A 23,380-nucleotide genomic window follows, 5' to 3' on the forward strand; every position below is an offset into this window, starting at 1 on the left:
CAGAAGAATCTGGCCACCTGTGGCCTGAAAGGTTTAACACCACAGATCATAGCATTGCAAAAATTAAACTTTCTCCATAGCAAATTAGGATACAAAAATGTATTGGCAAAAGAACTAAATCCATTATGCTCATAACATTTCAGGAAGAGGAATAGTAGGGAAGCAACATATTGGACCAATTTCTGGGCTGACTTCCCTCCCCTCCAGACACACTGAAGACGGTGTGTAAAGCAAAGTGAAGATGGACAAAAATGCAAGTCAGAGCATAATCAGTTTCATGGTGACTATCAAAGATAAGATGGTACAAATTAGCCTGCGGATGACCCATTGAATTCTAGGTGACACTCTGCCTGCAACCTCCTCTTTCAATATAGAGGTGTAGCCCTTACGGCTAGCAGAGTCTGCTTAGGTTAAGATGGAGCATTCCATGTAAATGGGCTTCATTTAAAGCAAATTAAATATGTCCCTGATAAGCTGCCAACTGTTAAGGGAACATTTGGGCACCTCTACATTAGGAGCATAGGCAGGACGGGGCACTTGCTGGCAGAATTACGTAAGAATGCTCTAAAATATACGTTCTTCCAGGGTATTATTACTGCTTGCTTATTCAAAGCTTCATTATAAAAATAATTTGCTGCTGCTCATATAGTTATTCATCTTATTCTGAAATTACGAAGAGCATAATGCTAACCAAGTGCCCATTCTGTTAGCTACCCGCAGCTAACGCTGCACAATCTAAATCAGAGAAAAGTTTTGCTAAAGTTCAGAGTTCAAAGATCCTGCTAATTTGTCATCTGGCCTTTGCTGGGTTCCCTGAAAAGACCTGAGGAAGAGACGCAGTATGTGTTTGTGCCAATAGCAGCATTGAACTGATAAAAAATAAAAAAGTAAATGTTGGCTGTTAGCCTTAAACATGTCTCCTATCAGGTGTAAATGGACAGGAAAGGCTTTCTTTCCATTTACACCTGAAAGGAGGCATGTTTCTCCCCAAAAGCTAGTGTTTACTGCTGTGTGTTTCATTCCTTTAGATCACTTCACTAATGCCAGCCAGCTTTTGCCTTCTTCAGATCAATTTTCTCAACTGACATGTCATTTCTTTTTGTTTTCAAACAAGAACTTGAATTCAAGTGTCAAATATTTTACTGATTTGAGAAGTCTCTCTCACACAGTCAAAATAGATGATGTTTTAAGTGAGAACTGAGGGTAAGATCAACTTTGTCTGTTTCCTAGAAGAAGAAAATAAGACACCAGAAACTTTTGCAGAGAATAAATAGGAGACGACAGCGAAGTGCAGAGGAAGCATTTCTATTTCTGATCATACCTTAAGGCTACAAAGGAAATGTAATGGCTACAATAGCTCAGTTAATGAGTAGGTACAATACAATATTTATTGAGTTAAGTGTAACACTTTAAACAACACATCTACCTATATTTTCATAGCATCTGTAATTTAGAACATCTAATTTTCATAATATCTGTAAGCAACTGAGTTGCTTGCATTTGTTCTGTGATCAGAACTTGCATCTATTTCCATCATTTCTCAGTTTGAGGATATTTACTGAGCTAGTGTGTAGAGTCTCTACACTACAACAGCTTCCCGTATTTGTGTTAGGCCTTCTGATTTTTACAATCCGCCCTACATATGATGCTGCCTAATCTATACAGCGCTGTTTTAAAAATGGGGATTTGTAGGTAGTTTTAGATGACTGTCTTTTTTCCACTGCCTGATGATGGGCTGATCCAGTTGTACTCTGCCTGAACCAGCACAAAGCTGTTTTCTCGTATCTTCCTGAACTGCATCATCTCCCCCCCCTCTCTCATTGTGATGACATCAGTGTCCGGTTCACTAAAGGACACTTCTGTCCGCTTGTGACAATACTGAGCATGGATGCAGCGCAGCCCAGCAGCCAGGGCCATGCCGAGGGCAGCCGTACAGCCAAGGAGAATGCCAAGTTGGGCTGCTATGAACTGTGTCCCTCTTCTGGGGCGTTCTTTTTCTTTCCCAGGAACCGCAGCCTCTGGTATGGGTCTGGTCGCCCATGGAAGTGTATTCCCAGCAACCTCCTCTTTGTTAGAGTCCTCCTCCTCCTCTCCAGAAAGTGCATGTTCTGACTGCAGTAAGAAGTTTGCTGAAGCTTTCTGTGTCACTGACCGTCTCTCTGTCATCTGCCTCGAAGCTGATGATAAACTGCTGAGGTCATCCAAGTCAGCTTCCCCATCTCCATGCTGTGACAGTGTCCCTGTAACTGCAAGCAGGTGAGTGTACCAAAGCTGGGTGGAAAGTGAAGCTGTAGCATGCAGCACAGGTTTTGTCATATCCAGGTTGGAGTTCACAGCAACCTCCTTAAAAGCAAAATATGTGACAAAATATCTGTTGAGAGGCTAAACAGCTTGTGGGATTTAACTGTATCTTTTGGCTCCTCATCACTGGTTTAAATCAACCTCGTCTGGGAAGAATCAAGAACAACAGCCCATGGTTGTTTATTGGCCTTTGTGAAATGAGTTGGTGGATTCAACAGGGTTCCTAGTGGACACAACAGGCACCTGTGCTTGCTATCTCATCACAGGATGCCATAGATGGAATAGATATTCTAAGTTGGTCCCACTGGTTCAGAGTGGAAGCACGTTGGTAGGACAGAATAGGAAGCTTTATCCCATCAAGGTGCCAGTCTCTGAATAAAGGACTTCAGTTTCTGGCACCAGCACTGGGCGGTCACTTAAAATACCTCACTTAAAAATCTAAAATAGACATCTGAGCGATTACACTTCACTAACACCAGGATCATGTTGCCACAAGAGAGCTGTTCTTCCAAGATGAACATGATGTTTTGGTTACTGTGGGCCTGAACCAAAGGCCACTGACATCAACAGAAAGATTTTCACTGACTTTTTTGGGCTTTGGATCAGGCCCTGAGGGCAGGGAGTTGCAGAAGAATTTAGTTTCCCTCTCCCTTCACTACTATTTAAATAAAAATAAAAGTGTCCATGGGATTTTAAAGTTCAATGACCCAGCCCTGGCCAAAAATTGCCTGCTTTCCTGCTCTACACTATCAGTTGGAAAACTGCAGCTTGTAAATGGTGCTGAACCAGCTCGTAAAATGTGAATTACTATTTTGTTAACTCAGACACATTTCTCAGTCTCTTCTTGTTGCAGAGCATCTTGTTTTAGCAGTTACAAAATGACAGACCCCATACTACTCTTTAGCCTAGACTTCACTACCGATCTTAATCAAGACTGGCTACGGAGGCAATCTGAGAGTTTGAGGCTCCCTGAAAGAAATGAATCTGAGACCTGCACTGAACTCTTACCTTCACATTGCATAGCTGGCACCTGATCCAGAACCAGTGCAGCCTATGGGAGTCTTTTTTACCGGTTTCTTGGGGTTTGGATCGGGCCCTTAGTAGCTGGTTTTTATGCAACTTGAACAGCCCAGCAGGCACTTCAACACATCTATCAATTACACCAGAAAAACTCTTGCCCTCTGCTGTTGTTAGTGGGTGTTCACAAAGCTTGCTGGGAAACCACTCTGGCAGGAGCTCTGGTGAGCTGTGCAGCAAGGTAAGGGATAGACAGAGCAATAGCTCAGTTTGTGGGAGAGGTTACTGATGAAGAAGGTGAATGTGACAGTAAAATGTAGACAGCAAACAAGAATTTCAGTAATTAAACTGCAGAATCTAAAGTAGCTAGCTAGCAGTGTCAATACAGCACAGATGCCTAGAACAGCCGTCCCATTCCCTTCCCCCACATTTACAGGAAAAAGGGCTATTTACCTGGAAAAATAGTATGGAAAGTAGGGACTTAACTACAATTCACTAACTGGAAAACATGTCTATTCCTGCAGATTCCTACCTCCATTACTTCACTCTTTGTTTCTCTCCTTCCATTTTGGATTTATTCTGTCCTTTCTTTCTTTCCTTATTTGTAAAATTCTCTTCTCTTATCCTCCCTGTGTATGTCTCTTCTTTTCTTCCTTTCTTTCATTCATTTTTTCTTGTCCGTGCCCTCTGCCCAAGTGCTGCATGGTGGCTTGCCTTTGACTCCACAGCACCTGTTCTCTAGTCCATTTGCTCACTGCTCTCTCATATATGTCCCTCCCCCCTCCTTTTTCTCTCCCACCGTCTCCTAAATATTTCTCACTTGTTCTCTCCTATCTTGATTCTCTGGTTTCCCATCTTTTTTTCTCCTTATGTCATTCTCTTACTTCCCAAACCCCAGACTTTATTTTCCTTTGTTGCTCCCCTTCTCTGTATTCTGCGTAGTGTTCTCCCTCTGACCATATCATATCACCTCTCTATTCCCCTTGTCCCCTACCGAGATCAACTCTCCCTCTCAGCTTCTGCCCTAGTTCCTATCCAGGTCCCCAGTTCATCTTTCCTCCCCATCCTTAGGCTCCCCCTGTTTCTCTCCCTAGGGTTGTTCTTTCCCCTGGGTCTCCCAATGCTTCTTTCCTTCTCTCCATCTCCAGCTTGTCCCCTTCCAAGTCAGTCACCCCCACACCCCAATTGATCTCTCCAGGCGTTCCTTTTCCCAGTTCATGCCTCTCCAGGTCTCTGTCAGTTCATCACTTCAGCCCCTACTGCCCCCTCCAACGATCCCTCCTCCTCAGTTCATCCACCACCCACAACTTTCCTTGTTTATCAAGTTCAGATCCTGCCTCCGGTCTCTTCCTCCCACCCCCCATGCCTAGCCACTCGTTCTCAGTGTTTCTTCCCTAGATCCTACCCTCTCTGAAACATAGGGGAGAGGAGGAAACATATTTGTGTGGGATGGGATAAGCGCTGTACCTAGAATCTGTTGCTCTCCCTGCTGCTTGCTTGCTGCCTTCCCTAAAGCACAGAGGCCCCAGGGATGAGAGCAGGGAGCAGTGGGTGCAAAACAAAGCAAAAGCTGCATCAGGCACCACTGCAGCCCCTAGTTGCCAAAGAAGGAGGCTGCTCCTGAAAGAACTACCTGCAAGCTGGGAGGGCTCCTGCAGCAGTAGCTTTCACAAGTGGGCGAGGGTGGCCCCAGCTGTCTGGTAAAAGCAGGAACAGGCAGAGATAGCCAGATACCCATAAACACAAGGGGTTTGAATCCAGTCTCACCTACAATGGTTTTACATGAGTGTAACTGCTTTGATTTCAGTGGAGTTGATCCCGTTTTACACCCAAGTAAGTGATAACAGAAACAGCCCCAGAGCCTGGGTCTGGGCACCTCATGCAAGCTAAAGAGGATTTCATGATGTTGACAGAGGTACAGATCAGAACAGCAACACGTTATGTGTCACAAGGCATGAGAACATCTACTAATAAAAATCACCTAATTATGTCTGAACATATGCTAAAAGAAAAGAGGAACTGCATGAAATGCTTTAAAGCAAAGTATAACCGCTAAAAATAAGAAGTGGGGCATTTTGTTACCTAATCAAAGCTAAGTTGTGCTTGTACATTCAGAAGTGCTACATTCCCATGTAGAAGTGCCTGTTTAAGCTTATTGACTTCCTGATAAATTTGTGTGAGCACCTTATATATCATGGTTTATTTTTGTTATTTCAAAGGGATAGTAAGTTGCTGTACATGTGCCATATATGTTTTTTGGACCAGGCATATGTTTTGAAGTCAGTATTTCCAGCAGGGTAAACTTTGTCTATTTTAAAGAGTTTTATGTTTAGCAAAATGTTTAAAGCTAAGCAGGAAAACAAATCCGTAATCCCATCCATTTCTGCAATAAAAGATCACTGAGAGAAGAGATGTAATGAAGATGCAGGTAGTGCTCTGTGGTAAGACAGATGACAGCCAGAAAAACATAGATCCAGTTCGGTATGTATATAGTGGAATCTCCCTCAAAAGAATACAACTGTCTGAGACTCAGAACAGACAATAGTAAGTTCTAGACACTAAGAGGTTTAATATCTAATATCTATCAGCCTTTCAGGACTAGAAACAGGATAACGGGAAAAAGGAGATTCCCAGCCCCCCCCCCCCCCCCCGGGGCAACAAATGCTGGCTTCTAGACCAAAACATCTCAAATTGTTGCACCTTAAAATCATGTCATTTCTATGTATAGAAAAGGTTTTTCAGATCATTTTACATTTGAACTCATAGTAATCAAGGCACGTAGCTCTACTGGTAGTCAGATGCAAAAAACAGTCCCAATAAAAACATTCAAAACTCTAACAGTGTTAAAATAGCTTTAGTAACATATGTGGCATATACAGAACACATGTTGCTTTTGGATTTATTGTCAGCTGTTGCTAGAACTTTCACCTTCTTCCAATAATTTTCCATTTTTTTAGATGTAGGCCTGGCTTGACATGAGTAATTGGACATGGAGGAGACCTCATTGTCTGGGAGACCGGATTAGGGAGGTAAATGGATCAGGAAGCTGGAAACAGAACGTGTGTACTAGCTAAGATAAGGGCGACTGTCCAGCAAACCATTTACAGTGAACAAGATAACAATGGCTCAGATAAGCCTAGAACCTAAAATAAGGTAAAGAGTAAGTTGTGGATTGATTCCTACAAAGATACAAAGCCAATCCCAATACTTATGATGCAATGTAATGTATAAATGTATATAAAGGAACTGGGTTTCTGTGTAACTTTGGACGTGTAGTATGCCCTGCACCCGACCCCTATACTTAAGCCTGATCAACTCAAATGTAATTCGATTATATGTCGATAAAGGACTCTCAGTGCTGAGACTGGAGTCGAACTGAGTTCTTGGGGAACTGAGTGGAAGAGGTCTCAAGGGGACCCCAAAAGTAGAAAACAAAACAAACACTCCACACCCTTCTTACCTGTATATCTTCCTTACATGTCAAACACAGCTGTGATGTGGAAGCACTTGAGATGCTTTGTGGTCTAAAATATTGAAAAAGGAAGGATAAGTTTAATGTATTTCACTTTTCTATACAAAATACAATGAAAAAACCCAGACTGTACTTTATTACAACTGTTGCTCACTAGAATAGCCTCCTGAGATACACACTCATTGTGAGGCGAGGGGCCTATTGAGAGAGCAGTCATACAATCTGACCCAAGTATACTTAAGTACAGTACAGATATGATGATGCAAAACATTCTGGGCCAAAATTTTCTCTCCCTCTCGTCTCCGCCTCCCCCCAAGTTATATAGATGTCTGTTGGGCTCAGTCCTGCCCGAGTCCTACTGAACCTAAACTTTCGCAATCAGCTAGTTTAGTTCCCCTGTTCTTTCTCCCCCATGATGGAAAGATAGCCCCGCTAAATTAATCATTTCTTTGATTGTTTTCATCTGTTTTTAGAAAAATATTTAAAATGTAAATATTAGTTGATTGATTTTGATTACATCTTTAGTCCTGTAAGTCTAAACACCTTTCGTTCTAGTCTTGTCCATCGAGGCATTTATAGTGTGCTTATCACAATGGTGTTTAAGTCCTTTTGTCTCAGATCTATTTAAATAGTGGTCCCATTGTAGTATTAGCTTCTCTTTACATCACACCCAACCCCAAAAGGGTCGGAGTAATGTTCAAAATCTCAACATGCAAATACCCACTAGGAATGCACCACTCGCCACATGGGCACCACTTGTCCCATGGAGAAACAGGTGCTGATTTACTCCTTCCATAACTTTTGGAGAAGTAGTTGTATTCATATTCAGTACATTAAAATCAGTGTTCATACAGTACCCATCACGTGTGCTGGGACTGGAGGTATAATCTTGTAAGATGAAACTTTGCAAGGTGTTGGCCATGTCCAGCCCTTGAAACTCAAGAGAGGGCTCCAGGCTTTGATCACTGTAGGTGCTGCTTCGGTTGGCTTGCTCTCCTCCATTTCTGCTGTTGGTCCTCAAAGCTACTGAACCCATAGAGGACGCAAACTGTTGCTTTCCATTATCAAGTAGCTCTGTGTCTTGTCTGCTTCCATAAGCAGGCTCCAATGCTTTTGTCACTGCAATTCTAATCAGCCTTGCAGGCATAAATTTTGCAGACTGAGTAAAGATGGCACGACTTTTGGGTGAAATGGAACCTTAAGGAACACCAAAAAAAAAAAGTGTATTTTCCCTGTATTGTTTTTTTCAAATCCTAATAGGTATTAATCAATGTAATTACAAATCTGCATTTGTATACTAAAAATAATAACTTTGATTTCTATAGCACAAAGCTAAGATAGCTATCTAGGCATCCCAGAAAAACTGGAGAGTAAACCAAGAAAGCCCTCCCCAAATTAAGTTCAGATAAAATAATTAAAGCCATGGTCCCATGTTAAATATTTTCAGAAACAAGGCTAATTTTTAAAAAGTCTAGATTCATAGTTCTTTCCATCTTGGGAGGGGAAGGTATTTCACTCACCTGAGACTGCTGAAGCAATGATAATAGTTACCCGTTTACCCAGACGTGCATTCCCTTTGAAAAGCTCTGCTCACTCCAAACAGAGAGAAATTACCTATGACCTGCCTTTTGTCCAAAATACATATTTGAGTCATGCAAACAGTCACACTGACAATAAATATAGGCCTTTCTCTTATATGAACAGTAATGCCACACCAAAAAAGCATCCAAAAAACATCAGGTCTCCAAAATCATGAAACTAGCTTAAAATTTTGAGATTAAAAAGAAAAAGAGTACATTTCGGGTTCTTTATATTTGAATCTATAGAGTGCATTCACGTCATGTTTTTCTTTGCAACCATGAGGCTCTTTTGTTTTAAATGAAAGCTGAGATTCTCATGTAATCATGTGTCTCCAGGAGGTTGGGATTTAATTAAAACATCAAATCATAGCAAGACTCATGATAAAATCATGGAAGTTGGCAACACTGTAAACCGTAAATCACGACCGTAATTCAAAGCTCTGGCCTGGGATGGTGATGAGCGCCCTCACTTGAAGTATCTCCTCAGATGTTAAGTGAAACCTGGAGGTTAATTTATGTCACTAGTGTTAGATGAATGAGAGAATATGCCATAAAAATATTCTTCTGGAACTAAGTTTTCAGTAAAATAATACATACCTTTGCTTGCTGTAACTGTTATTTTTGGATCAGTAGGTTTCTGCAGTGCTGTTGGTATTATAGTGCTGGACTTTGTACTATCAGTAGGTGTTCTGTTTTGTATTTGGTGGGACACAACAGTAGATTCAATCCTTACCCAGTAAACAAAATATGACTGGACTACCGATAAACTGTTAAAAATAATATGTTATGCAAGAATTTAGTCACCCTGTACCATTAATAGCACATTTAGCTAATCAAAAGGGATGTTTTAAAAAACTAAAAACAATCAGTAGAAAAAATAATAGATTAGCACAGCACTTTTTAGCATTAGCACTTTTTATATTAAAAACAAAACACACTAGAAACCATAGAGCAAGTGCTGGGTGAAGGGTCACTTATAATTAGGGCTGGTGAAAAAATGAAGGGGAAAATAAAACATTTAATTGACGTTAAATTAATTTCAAATTTTAACAAAAATAAATTTGGAAAACTGACTGGCTCTGCTTAAAATCTTCTGTGGGCAAAAGTGGGATTTACTGATTAAAAAGAATCATCACTGTAACTTTTATAACAGTATTATAGATGGGCTGGTAGCCCACTGATAAATAAGATTGCGGGACGCTTTCTATTATAAGTCCCTCTATTCAATTACTTATAACTTTGCCAAACTTTAACCATTCAAGCTGAAATTTCCCATGCTGTGTTTCTGCCAGAGAAGGACAGAGGCAAGCTGTGGGATGGAGGAATGGGGCAGAAGGGTCTATAACCATTCAAGAACACTCTCCTACAGAACCTGGAATTGAACCCAGCAGTCCTGAGTCTTTATGGGTATGGCTACTCAGCAATTAAACACTCATGGTGGTCCTGGGTCAGCTGACTCAGGCTCACAGAGCAGGGCTGTAAAACTTTTGCATAGCTGTTAAGGCTCAGGCTGGAGCCCCAGCTCCGAGAGCCCACAAGAGGGGAGGGTGACCAAATGGACCATCCCAATATTAGGGGCTTTGTTTTGTATAGGACCCTATTACTTCCTCCTCCAGCTTTTTCACGCTTGCTATCTGGTCACCTTAGGGGAGGGTTCCAGAGCTCAGGCTGCAGCCTGAGCCCAAATATCCACACAGCAATTTTTAACTTCACAGCCTGACCCCAACCGTGCCACAGGTCTTTTATTCCAGTGTAGACATACCTTATGTTTCTCAGCTATCACTAAGTAGCTGTGAAGCCCCCTGGCAAAGTGCATATCTCCTCCCTCTACAGTGCCTCATCCACAGAGAGGATAACAGTCAACTACTGCTACCAGCTACTCAGTTAGCTTACGAGTTAAAGATCTGTGCTGTGGATCTAAAAAGTTCAAACTCTGCTGATGACCAATGTGAAGGGCAACAGGATTTCACATGATGAAATTTCTGAAGGGTTTGTTCTTTAGTTTGACTTTTAAAAAATAGTAGGGGGAAAATGTTTTTTAAAAGTGGAAAAATAATGATGTAACTAAAGAGTCTACCATAAGTTTACACACAATGGGATGAATTAAGGTTGCACAGGCAACCTTAATTCTGGCATTTCCTAATTTTGGAGTGTTTCACTTTGCAATCTTAACATTCTTTTAATGCATGTATTTTTGGATGTAATACGTAGTACTGTAACTCATAACTTATACTGGCTAAACTGAGCTATATTACTTTATCTTGGATAGCTAGTGCCCTCTCTGTTACTACTTGATGCAAGACAATAATTTGTTCTGTGAACAATTCCATTTATATTTACATTTTTAAAAGAGGTAAATTAAAAAAAAAATCAGTGCAATCATACACAGAGCTACTGATTTCCAAAATGTTTAGGCTGTCATTTTCATCTGCATATTTGTTTATTAGGAGGAGAAGGCTGACCATGTAAATTCAAAGGAACAGATCCTCAGCTGCTGTAAATTGTCACTAAAGGCAATGAATTCATGACAATTTACAGCAGCTGAGAAACTACTCCATTATTTGGTGAATTTCAAGAAATATCAAGCCAGTGTCCCCCGACTCTCCCCCAGGGAACATGGCAAACAAACTGCCAGGGCATCAAGGGACTCCTTTCCGTAGATATGAACTAGGGTTAGTAACCATATAGTCTTACAAGAACTTGATGTCTCCAATGGGCTGGGCTGGTGCCTTCCACACAAATGACAGGTTTCTCTTCAGTGACTTGTCAGAGTGGGTGACAGTATCGCCATCTTCAAAACAAGTCAGCAGTTTGGAACCCGGAGGAATGAAAACAAAAGTGCCAGCAACTTGATCGTTAGAGACCCTGCGAGCTTGAAGCAAAAAGCCCATGAAATCACGAGTGCTCCTCACTGTCACTGCAAAGCAAACCGTGGTACAAAGAGCAATTTGTACAAGGCATCCACTTCCATTTCTGACATGAATCATTTACCATAGAATTTCCATTGGTACTGGTGAATTCAGGGGGAATCCGTATGGAATCTCTCCTGTATCTCTCCTGCCCTTGGGTCTTTACATTTGAGCATTCTGAAAATATCAGAACATTCTTTACTGTTGACTTTTTTCCCATGGAAGTTACATGGAAATTTTGCCTGTATCATTTTTTAATTATGAACTACTAATCAGTTTACACTAGAAAAAAAAAGATATCTATACAATATTAATATATGCACATATAACAAACTGTTCTGTTGCACACAGGAGTGCATGCTACATTTTTGTTTAAGAACTGTTCTTTTGAATGGGAATGAGTATGTGGGTAGGTAGGATGGATGATGTATTTACAAGTCAGGTTCCTCTTCATTTGCCATTTTAAAAATTTAGGGCCCGGTCCTACAAGTTCTCTGTGTAAGACTCTCCCATTGGATCAATGGGCCTGATTGACTACAGTGGGAGTTGCATCGGGCCCAGCATCTGTAACGTGGTGAAAGTCTGAATTAAAATGTAGTTTCAGTCCCTGAATTTCCCTGAGTGTAACTGTGAGTAGAATATAATCCTTTGTTTTGATGAACAATGAGAAAAAAGAATGCATACACATAGCATAAGTGAAGGTTGCGGTCTGTAATTACATTTATTCCTTGTGAGGAGAGATGCTGTAACTAATTCATAGCATTTCCATGCATAGATTATCCCTCATCACTCAAAGATGATTGTCTTAACTGAGATTAGCTATCATGTATTTTTATATGTATGAAAGTTTCCTCTTAAATAATTACTCCTTGAGTCAATAGTGCGCCTAAAAATGTCTCTGCTAGGGTCATAGTATTCAGAATCGGGGCTGCTGTGATTTGCATTTATGGTCTTGACCCACAACGGGAAAGAACTACTAGCGGTATTGTGCTTTTTCATAAATGTTCTATGTTGTAAAATTAGTTGATTCTCCTTACCTGGTACTTTATCACCTGGCAAGTAGAAGGACATATTGGTGTGGAGAGTGATATAGTTATTCCGCGGATTTTGAAGCTGAGCTCTTATATGTTTGGGTGTCATGTCAGCACAGGCAGAAAGACTTGCCCCATGGGAGAAGGCAGCAGTGTATGAAACCAAGCACAAGGTGGTGCACACCCATCCAATGATAACTACCTGGACTTTCATCCCATCTTCCACCTTATGTTATTCAAAACAACAGGTTAAGTTCAAAGTAATAATATCTAGGAAGATACAATCAGCAAGCATGTCACATGTGTCATCTTTGAATTAACTGAAACATGGAATAAATACTTCCCAAAACCTTTCAATTAATTTAAAAAAAAAATGTTCTCCATGACTCATGGAGCCCTTCCTGGTAATCCACAAAAAGGAACATTTTAAGAAGTGGCTTGAGAGGCAGAGGAAGATGATATATATGAGGATTCTTTTTCTTGTGAAGTTTTCCACAGAGCAAAAAAGCTGGAAAACCATCATGCTAAAGATTCTTATTACCATTAGTGTCAGCAGAAAGGATTCTGCAAGTTCTCATTCGTCTACAAAGAGTACACTCACCACCTTGCCCAAGTAACTGAGCAGCACACTAGATGGGGAAAGAGAGGAAAACATCTACCCCACAAGTCAGTGGAGCTGCTCCATGGAAACTACTTCATGCCCATCCATGTGAAAGATTCCATTTTGCAGCAGATCTTCTGTCCCTGCTCCATCTCACACTGCACCATGGAGATGGCACAGAGCTGGGCTCTGAATCGGATGGCCATGGGTGGAGGAGAGCGCATATCCTGACTCCATTGTGCACAACAGAAACACAGCAGCTCTGCTGAAAGCAAACCCTTCAAGGCATTAGAAGCATGGGTTGTATTGACCCCAGCATGTCTAGGCTAACTATGTCCATCAGTATTTAATATTTAACTAGTTTTCTAAATTTTCCTCTTCTGTTGGCACTGTTTAGTGATAGTGAAACATGCACAATGCTAAATTTGAAATCAACAGTTGTAGCTTAAGATAAATATCTCCTTATTTTTGGTTAATATCCAGATTTCATCTATAAACTCTAATATTAATACGAGGAAGCACTATTCACAAAGTCGTTAATGCCTGCTATCTATCCAAGTACTTACAGCTCTTGTTGCCCAGATTCTACGGTTACTGGCACTAAATAAATGCCTAAGCCAGACAAAATATACTGATTCCAGTTTTTTATCATATACTTTTGAAAAGCAATGAAAGCGAACACATACACAAATATTTCTCACACGTGTGAATGAATGTGTCCATTAAAGCAGGCTGTCCCTACTTTAATGTACACTTTCAAATAACTCCTTTTCACCGTGTAAATTATAGCAGCTTAGCTTTCCTTAGCTCACACATCAGTAAGTGGATATATACAAGTCAGAGGGAGTCTGAGACTAAAGGAGTCTCACTTACATCACCTTTCACATCCTCTCTGAATTTGTCACTGATTCTGAAAAACTGCCACTGAACATGAAAGTTTGTTCTCAGCCTCAAGCAGAGAGCAGCTAGGCAGTTCAACCTTTTATAGAACTCCATCACGCCAATCATTTAAGAGCCATGAGGAGCTTGTGGCAGCTAGTAGTTGCCCCTCTTAAAATTCCAATCCCAAATTGAAGAGAAAACTGCTGTGGGTTGAAATCTGGCTGGGTTGGAATCTCTCTCTCCCTGGATCTGCCTAAATCATCCTTGCAAGAGATGATGTCTCCCTGGACTTCAAAACAATACTTCTGAACTGCCGATTTTTGCCTTTGGAATTCACCAGATTGCACTCCCTGCTTTTTTCCCTTGGTTGTTCCCCCTGTGTCTTAGACCTTTACAAACTCCTGTGACTACCAGACAGTCCCCAGTACCATTTGCAGCTCTGTACCCCGCCATTGACACTCACTTACCTTGGGACACATTCCTTCAGGCTCACTGTAATTGTTTCCCCCTCAGCTTGCCAGAGACACATCCTTTAAGGAAAGTCCTTCACTTTCTCCTCTAATGGGAAGTGCACCAGCTGTTACTACTAATACCCACAGGAACTCACAGCTAGTGCCCAAATCAGCTTTAATCGTATTAGTTTTCCTCCTCATATCCCACCCATTTATTTTGCCATGTAGTCTCTGGGATGAAAATAAAGACAGAAATAAAAAAGCAATAGGTTCTGTACGGGATCACCCTGCGATTCCTTTACACTTAGCAGGATGGGGCCCTTGTTCTTTTTTAACTCACACGGTAAAGATTTGCAAAACAAAGCCATAGCTTTTTTTAGTCATTAAAGCCCTGTCTGAATTTTTTCTCTCTCTCACATTTACAGAGGAGCAAAAGCAACACGCAGGTAGAAAAAAGCATTAGAGTAACCATAAGCAACTGACACTTAAATGTACCAGAGCCAAGCCTTTCAAAGTTAAAAGGCTCTCACTTCATCCTTAAAGCTCATTTCATTGTCTTTAGGTCCTGGGTACTAGTAATTAATGTAGGTGCCACAATTCTCAGCATGAAAGCAGACTAAGTAGTATGTATGCTGCAGATGGGTGCTGTGTAAAATGTGGCCCATATTCCTAGACACAAAATCCCCACCCAAAAAAACAAACTTCATTAGAGTTAATATTGACAATAGCATGTCCTTTAAAACAATGTTAATAAAATAAATTTTAAAAATATGTCTACAATTTCAGGAAATGTGCTTTTACCCCTTTCTCCCAGTGGGTTGGAGAGGTATTAGGCAGATTAAAGGCAGACAGATGTACTGTATACTTTAGATGTGGAGATTGTCATGGATGCCCTAAGAGGCTAGCAGGCGACAGTATCCCTTAAAAGAAGATTATCAATTCTTTGCTCAAGAAACACTCACTTGATTCTGAGAATATTACCAAATTATCATCCGATCTAATCTCCCTCTTTTATAAAAGATTATGTAAAAGGTGATGGCATAATACCTGGAGTTCTCAGGTTTCCTTGATCCATCACTCCACACCACAGATTTCCAGCCTGTGTTTGGGACAGAGAATACACTATTATCATTGGTTGGTGACTTCTTCCTAGCAATGGATGAAGATTAGCTGCCAAATTCACTACTTTGATACAGCACTTTTGCACCATTAGCTTTCAGATATAGGAGACTTTGATACCATTGATATGCTGCAGACTCTGGCAGGGATAGCAGGAATGACTTGATTGGTCCATTTTTTCTGTTTGTGAGATCCCAAAAGCATAATTTTGGATGATTTCTCATCTGTACTGACAGCTCTCTCATGCAGGATACCACAGAGCTCTGTTCTGTCACATTTCTTATCCAATGGGTATAGGTGGACATTAAGGTACATAATGAGGCATCGCAGCCTGAATTGACTTCAATATGTGGGTGACACTCAGCTGTACATCTGTTTCATGAGATGCAGATAGTATGTTTCTTTGATTTTTTTCCCCCAGCACTTGCAGGTTTGAATGAAAGCTAGTTAGCCCAGACTCAACATGCTTTGAAAGGAGGCAACGCTAGTAGGCTGGGGAGAATAAACCAGAGGAAACGGGAGGGGTTGTACTGACTCCCTCAGTTAAAGGAGGGTGGGGTCTTATTGTTACTCAGGTTCATGAACTGGAGGCATTATTGAATCCTAGGCTGATTCTGGATATCCAGGTAGTCCCAGCAGACACGAGTGCATTTTTCCATTTTGCTTGGCTAGGAGATACCTTTTCTCTCACACATACATTTGGCCACTGTTACTCATGTCACTGCCAGAGTGGATTATTGTAACCAACTGTATTGGTGGCTTCGCCAGAAAACAATTTGAAATTCTCAGCTGAGGCAAAATACAGAATCCCACTTACTTAGCAGTGTCCCCCAGTGCTCAGTAGCCAGCACAGACTTCCAGTCTGTTCTCAGGTATTGGTTTTGACCGATAAAGCTCTAAAATCTTTGAATGCTGACTACCATAAAAAGTACTTGGTTCCTCAGTTGAGGTCAGTGGATGTTCTCAGGCAAGCTAACAGTTCCCAGGTTTAACTGTGAGGAAGCTGGTGGCAGTGTGTTCTCAGCAGGAACTCTCTTACCTATCTTTGTCTGAGCATGCCTCAATGCACTGATCTTCAGGATATATTTTTCTTCTTTTCCTAAGTGGTGGGGACCAAGTGAAGGAAGGAGAGTCTTAGTCATGGCAGCAATATCTTGTTTGGCTGCTGCTGTTCCAATCTGTAGCTGCCTCTATTTTGTACACCCATGAGTACATGTATCTAGTGCTATGGATGTATTCATTTTAAATAAATTAAACAGTTTGCATATAGGGAAAAGTGCTATTTTCTCTGTGAACTTTCAGACTGCTGAGCTCAGCCAAATAGCTCCACACTAGTTCATTTCAGAGCTGAGTGAACCAGTTCAAATAAATGAGAACCAAATATGAATCACTAGCCATCCTTCAAACCAAATTTTAGTTGAGGTTTGAAATAATTTTGTTGCCATTTTAAAGTTAAATCATTTGTATTTTAAACACTCTTGTTTTTAATTTTAATGCACTTTAAGGTTAACATAAAATTGTGTATAAATAATACTGCATCACATAAAAATCTGTTAGTAGGATAGAGCACAGATAAGTCACTGTCCAGAGGAAAAGCAGCAGCCCTTGATAACAGGTTTCTACTTTGCTTACTCCCATACTAAAATGTATTCACTGAGACTTTCCATATTAATGATATACACATATAGTGCCACATAATATTCAGTATTGTTGGTGTATCTAACATTCAGGGCCCCAGGTACTTTGCAATTCCACGACTGTGGAATCGAATTCTTGCTACAGAATACTGCTCTAAGCGTTCATTGCAATAAAAAAATTCTAGCCTTCGGGGTTGCAAGAAAACTTTGTTAATGTGAATTAAGTGCAAACTGATGCAGTCTGCAAAGATGATGAGGCAGTAGCTCCGAGAAGCATAAATTCTCACTCCAGTCATCTAGCTGGATTAACTCTGGAAACTTATGCTAACAATTAAAATGTCAACATGGTGCAGAATTACACTGCTGAACATTTATCCCATACTCCAAAAGGGCTTCCCATACCTTGAGGTGCCACAAGCAGTTCACCGCAACGTACTTATTTTTCATGGAATACAGGAACATAGGAATTGCCATATTGGATCAGACCAGTGCTCACCTAGTCCAGTAGCTGGCCTCTGACAGTGGCCTATACCAGCTGCTTCATAGAAAATTGCTTTCTGAAACTTCATAACATATATGGACAAAGCCTGCTCAGAGGAAATTTCTTCCTCACTCTCATCATTTACTAGCAGATATGCCTTGAAAGAATTACTGTTTATTTCAGTTCAAAAATTTTGTTTTAAATCCTATCTAAAGAAACTACAGATGTTCTCATTGTCCCTATGACCAAGCTTTTCTTGAATCTTACCAATCTCTTGGCCTCAGTAATATCTCAGGCAATGAGTCCTGCGGGTTCATTGTACAGTATTTCCTGTTATCAGTTTTAATTTTTTGCTTTTCGGTTTCACTGATCAATCCCCTTGTTCTTGTATTATTTGAGAGGGTAAATTGGACAGACCAAATTTACCTTTCCAGTGCCATTATTATTTTGTATATCCCTGTCATATCCCCTATTATCTCTAAACTAAACTGTCCCTCTCTTTTTATTCTTATTATAGAAGTAGTTCCATGCCTTTGATCATCTTTATGGCTAACGTTACATCCTTTCTAGGTCAAAGTGATCAGAAATGAACACAATATTCCAGATAAGCACATATGATTCATATAATAGCAATTTATGTTCAGTATTATTTTCTATCCCACTCTTTATGCACCCTAATATTTTGGTTTCTTTTTTCATTGCTGTTGCACAGAGACCAGAGGTTTTCCACGAGCTGTCTGCAATGACTCCCAGTTCTGTTTCATAAGCAGCTTTCACCTGGAAACTGGTAGGAAGACAATGCAGAACACAGAGCAGTGGGTCCTATGCTCCCAGCAAGAGAAACTGTTTAAGAAGCAGGCTGCAGCATTTTAAACTACCTTTAGTTTCTGGACTGATTTCAAGTGTAACTCTCTGTCAAGCACATCACAGTAGTCTACTCTTTGTTGTCAAAGGCATAGTTTACAAGCTACAAGGTCTGCATCCAAATAAAATATTCACAATCTTCTACTCAAACAGAAATGGAAAAAAGCCATCATGATCAGTACTGCTACATGATCACTCAACAGCAACCTCTAAGTGTGAACTTCAATAGCAATCAGCAGGCATACACATTCAATGAAAAGATGATATAGTCCTCACCATATCTTCTGGTAGCATCTCCCAACAGAGCACATTGCCTTTTCTGGATTCTTCTTCTGCCAGCAAGACTCATCCATGCCCCAGTGTCAACCAGACACTGGTAAGGCACTTGATAGCACTCACACACATAATGGGACACACATGAGATATCACATTACATTTCTGTCAACAGGAAAATAGTTTCCTTTTTGATTTTGCTGTGGTTTGCTTTGCAGGGGATGAGACAACCTGCATCCTATTTATTCTCATCACTATTCTCTGTAAGAAAGCTATTGTGAAACCTAATTTCAGACATAAAAATGTCAGACATAATTCTATAGCAGCTCGATAAGTTACAAACAAACAAACCACTAAGTCACAACTTTAAATTTCATCAAATTTAGGGGGTCAGATTCAGCATCCGCCCAATAATACTCCTGTCCCATGCATTTGCGCAGAACATTCTTTCTACTTGCAAACTACACAACACATTTTTTTAGCTATCACTAAAATTCCACGTATGTTGCAGAAAGAGTTCAAGGAGAGTCGCGAAGGTGAACAGAAAAGTTTTTTACCTGCAAAGGCCAGAAATCGGGGTTTTGTGTTCCACCTTCAAAAGCTGATAACACTAATATCTAAAATGGTTGTGGGAGAAACATTCAGTTTAGGGGTGTCAGCAGTAATAGTGCTAACTGTAATAGGAAAAAAAGCTCAAGGAGAAATTTTCAGATGTTTTACTTTAAAATGCATTGGTAAATGTTCATGTTGGCAGGGGTGCTGCACTGTGGGCATAATGTAAGCAATGGCAGTGCCACATGTGGAGTTACAGTAACGGGCCCTTAAATAATTATGGTCGAAGCAAAACTTATTTTCATTTTCTTTTAAAAAGCACTCAGTTCATCTTTAAAACAGATAGCAATGGCCTATGTCTAAATGAGGCTGGAGACAAAGAAGAGAACACTTAAAAACCCTTCATTTGGTGAATAGCTACAGTCTGCAAAGATCATGGGAGAAGTTCCGCTCCCACTTACGCCTATATATTTCCCTTGACTTCAACAGGGTTGTACAGGAACAGTGTAACTGGGAGAACAGAGTGGCACTGACTGGAATAACAAAGTATCAACCAATTCACCGAGCAACTGCTTGCTTTAAAAAAATGACAATGGGTCAAAGCTGGCAACAAGCAAAGGGATACAAATTAAAGATGTAAGCACTATTTGCTTCCATTGTTCCAACGCTATTAGGTCCCAGTCCTGAAAACACTTACACGTTTAATTTTGAGTTAACCCATTGAAGTCAATGGGACTACGTATGGTACTAAAGTGGGTGTATTTGCAAGCTTGGGGCTATAGCATGATGACAAATCTCAAGTAAAGGCAGCAACTAATGTCCAAAAGGGATCTAGACATCTGTCAATGTAGTGTCGAAGCACAGGAAAGCTGGACAGAACTGTGACCCTGTCTACACTTACCTGTGGGATTCAGTGGCAGTCGATGGGAGTTACGCAAGCTATGCAAAAAACTTGCGTAACTCCCGTCAACTTCTGTGCTTCTGTTCTGCGCGCCATCTTCACTGCATTGCACCGGCAGGAACCGCGTTTGTCGACGCAGCACTACACCACTTGCGAAGGTGGTCTTAGTACGTCAATTTCTGGATCGACTGAGCGGGTCTTCACTGACCGCTCAGTCGATCCAGAGCAATCAATCTGACGGCGGTGACTTTGCCACCGTCAGTGTAGCTGTAGCCTAACCCAAATATAAAACATAGTAGGCTGGTCTTCATGAGGTTCCCTCAGCAATAGGACGTTTGTTCCTTGCCCTTTCCCTAAGAACTGACTGCTTGGCCATTGGTTTGGGTTTTACCTTTTCAAAGGGATTTTTTAAAGGGATCCCAGCATGCTCTTGTGGTAACTGGCCCTTTAAATCTGGGAGATACAGCCAGCTGCAGGCCCAGAAGGGTCACTTTGCTTTTGACTGCTATGGGATGCAACACCATCTCTTCCAGCTAGTAAGTAATTAGTCCCCTTTAGGATTTTTTCCCCTTTCTTTTCTCATTCCTGATGGTATAGCACATCTTCATATGTACTCATCCTCATCAGGCTATTGGCTGAGAGGCTATAGCTAAAAATTTGGTTTTCCCAAATTTCACATGCTTGTGAGAAATAGTGTTTATAGTCAGATTTAGGGATCAAGTATATGCTAGGTGTCTACACTTTCTAGAATTTATTTCTGAACTTAAGTGTGGATGGGAGATGAAGTGGCATATCCTTTCCTTCCACAGCTAGGATCTTGGGCTTCAGAAGGATCAGGGCCAATTTCTTCATGGAAGGAGCTGGTCCCCACCAACAAATAAAATGCTTTCGTCCACCTTGCTACTGTCGCTCAGTGTGGTGATGGTCCTACAGCAATGGCAAACCCACTTCTGTCCCTGTAGGCTGCATCTTCATGGTAGGATTATGCTGGCATGGCTATGCTGCCGTAGCTATGCCACTATAGTTCCCCTAGTGTAACCATGGACGTACTCTCTTGGGAGTTCTAGAACCCACAGATATTTACAGCAACACAGAACAGCCTCTTCAAAACAAGACAATGTATTAGTCAGCTGGAACATAGTATTTAGGAACATTAGATGAGCATGGTAAAGCAAAGCCTACATTCACACAACCTCCGAGTTTAATCTCTGCACTGAAACATCAGGAATCTTACTGCAGTTTGCTCAGACCTCCGTTCTTTGTCTCTAGTACCAATTAAGCTGTTTTCAAAAGTAGTGGCCCTTGGCCAGCAGTTGTTAAAATCCATCCATTGGTCTCCATTCACATATTGACAGTTCTTGATAAGACTAATCATATTGATCCTGACATGCCTACTGACTCACAGCCAGTCACTTCCTTGTTGATCCTCTGTGCCTGGAAAGAAAATTAATCCCAGTGGGTAACACTACAAAAGTGAGTGGGGAAACTAAGTCACATACAGTGCATAAAAATAGACATTTCCTACGTTTTCCACAGTAACTATATACTGAAATGGCCCATTTTGATTTATTTTGTCTGTACACTTGCTATTTTGCTTTTACATGTTGATGGGTTTTACTTGTAAATCTTACAACATATGCTTGGATAGCAGGGGACCATCCCTGCCTGATTCACTTGCAGTGGACAAGTTTGTTGTGGTACAAACGATGGTGAAACAACAGCCTTTCATTCATTTAGCTTTTGAACTAAATCCAAGGTGAAAGACATCAGACATCCAAAGAGAGCTACATCTAAACATGGGAATTCTTGGCAAAGACCGGAGTGATGTTCATTAATAGCTTCTTGGTTTTCCTTGGGAGGGTAGGGGGAAATGGGACTTAAGGGTGACATTTCTCAAAATTGGCTAAAGGAGATAGGCACCTGACTTCCTTTGAAAGTCGCACATCTTTAGGCACTTTTGGAAATCTCACCAAGAAAGAATAATTTAAAAAAAAAATAATCAAAATTACTAACCTGATGAATGAACAGCTCAATTGTACATCCATAACATGGAAATGCCTATCTACGTCACAGGAGGCATAGGGGATTAACCAATATTTTTCCAGGACTCTGAAGATAATGGTAAGTATTTTATTAATTTTTATTCTTTTAGTAAATAAGAAAATCTTAGCACTTGGCAGATACTCTGCAAGTTCTCGTTCTCAATGTTAAACAACTTGCATGATTACAAATCGTGTTCTGGTGACATTTCAGAAGTAGCATCTTATATAGCTATCATGATTAAAAAGTTGTTCCATGGTTAAGCCTGGAAGTAGAAAAACTGCAATTATGAAGGTGGAGATGCAGAATTTTTATAATAAAAGCTTCACAAAATAAGTTGCTCTAGATATTGTAAAAAAAGAATTAGTTACTTCTAAAAGCAATTTCAGTTAATGAAGGACACAGTAATCTGCCAACCACACACATACTACAAAACTAATGAGAAACTGCACGCTCCACTTGGAGGCACATCAGTTTTCTTCTTAAAAGAAGTCATTTATAGAAAAGCAAATTGGTGATTTCTACTTACATGCTGGATCCTTGTCAAAAAATGATAAATTATTGAAGCATATTATAAATGTGGTATCTGTATGTGTTCTGCAGAGTCCTCCACAATGTTTAATGTAGAAAGGTTAACTATTAATTACAAAATTGTTTGGAATTATTCCCTGATCTTTTTTTTTTTAAAGACACCATGCATTTCCCTCCCGTGGATAATTGAAATGTTGCCATTGCCTACATACAGTGAGAACCTGTTGGTATTTGGGGAGAATGGGCCAATGTAATATTCTCACAATTGTTTGGTGCTCATTCATCCACAAGTCAGAAGTATTTGTTGTTCCTGAAGGCAGCATAAACTGCTCAGAGAATAAAGCAGAGTTTCAGAAAACTCATTAACAAATTGGTTAAACAATCTCAGCATGAGGCACATTACCCAAAGTTGTAACCTATCACTGAACAACAGGAAAGCATTTTAAGTAATGGGTATGTGTGTAGTTTTCCACTCTGATTTAGCTTCATAGGTACCCTAAAACTATTTTTGTTGCAATCAGGCAGAAATTAAAGAGAGAAAAGTATTTTATAAGCTTGCAAGTAGCCATCCAAAACTTAGCCAAGTTTACTCACTGAGCTTTGACTTAATCTCTTAAAGTTGCTGTGGGATACATGCAAACAGTTTTTTACTTCATTGCTTGTGCAGCAATTCCTCTCTCTCTCTCTCTCCCCATCCTGCTGACACACTCCATGCTGAGAGCTTGATATCTATTTGT

At 40.5% G+C, this 23,380-nt stretch overlaps 1 protein-coding gene across 1 annotated transcript; it reads right to left on the bottom strand.

Annotated features, from left to right (window-relative positions):
- Nucleotides 1-1,698: 1,698 nt before the first annotated feature.
- On the bottom strand, nucleotides 1,699-14,272 carry REELD1 (reeler domain containing 1). Its single transcript, XM_067552000.1, has 7 exons — nucleotides 14,261-14,272; nucleotides 12,317-12,536; nucleotides 11,065-11,287; nucleotides 8,968-9,137; nucleotides 7,648-7,987; nucleotides 6,779-6,842; nucleotides 1,699-2,343 (listed from the first exon to the last, which is right to left on the bottom strand). Exons 1-7 carry the CDS (start codon nucleotides 14,270-14,272, stop codon nucleotides 1,699-1,701), a joined length of 1,674 nt encoding a protein of 557 aa, XP_067408101.1.
- Between the last annotated feature and the right edge of the window lie 9,108 nt (nucleotides 14,273-23,380).

This window comes from Emydura macquarii, unplaced genomic scaffold, assembly GCF_026122565.2.
Source record: "Emydura macquarii macquarii isolate MOO-44397 ecotype Brisbane River unplaced genomic scaffold, CSIRO-AGI_Emac_v2 contig_1363, whole genome shotgun sequence".
NCBI classification, from domain to species: Eukaryota; Metazoa; Chordata; order Testudines; family Chelidae; genus Emydura; species Emydura macquarii.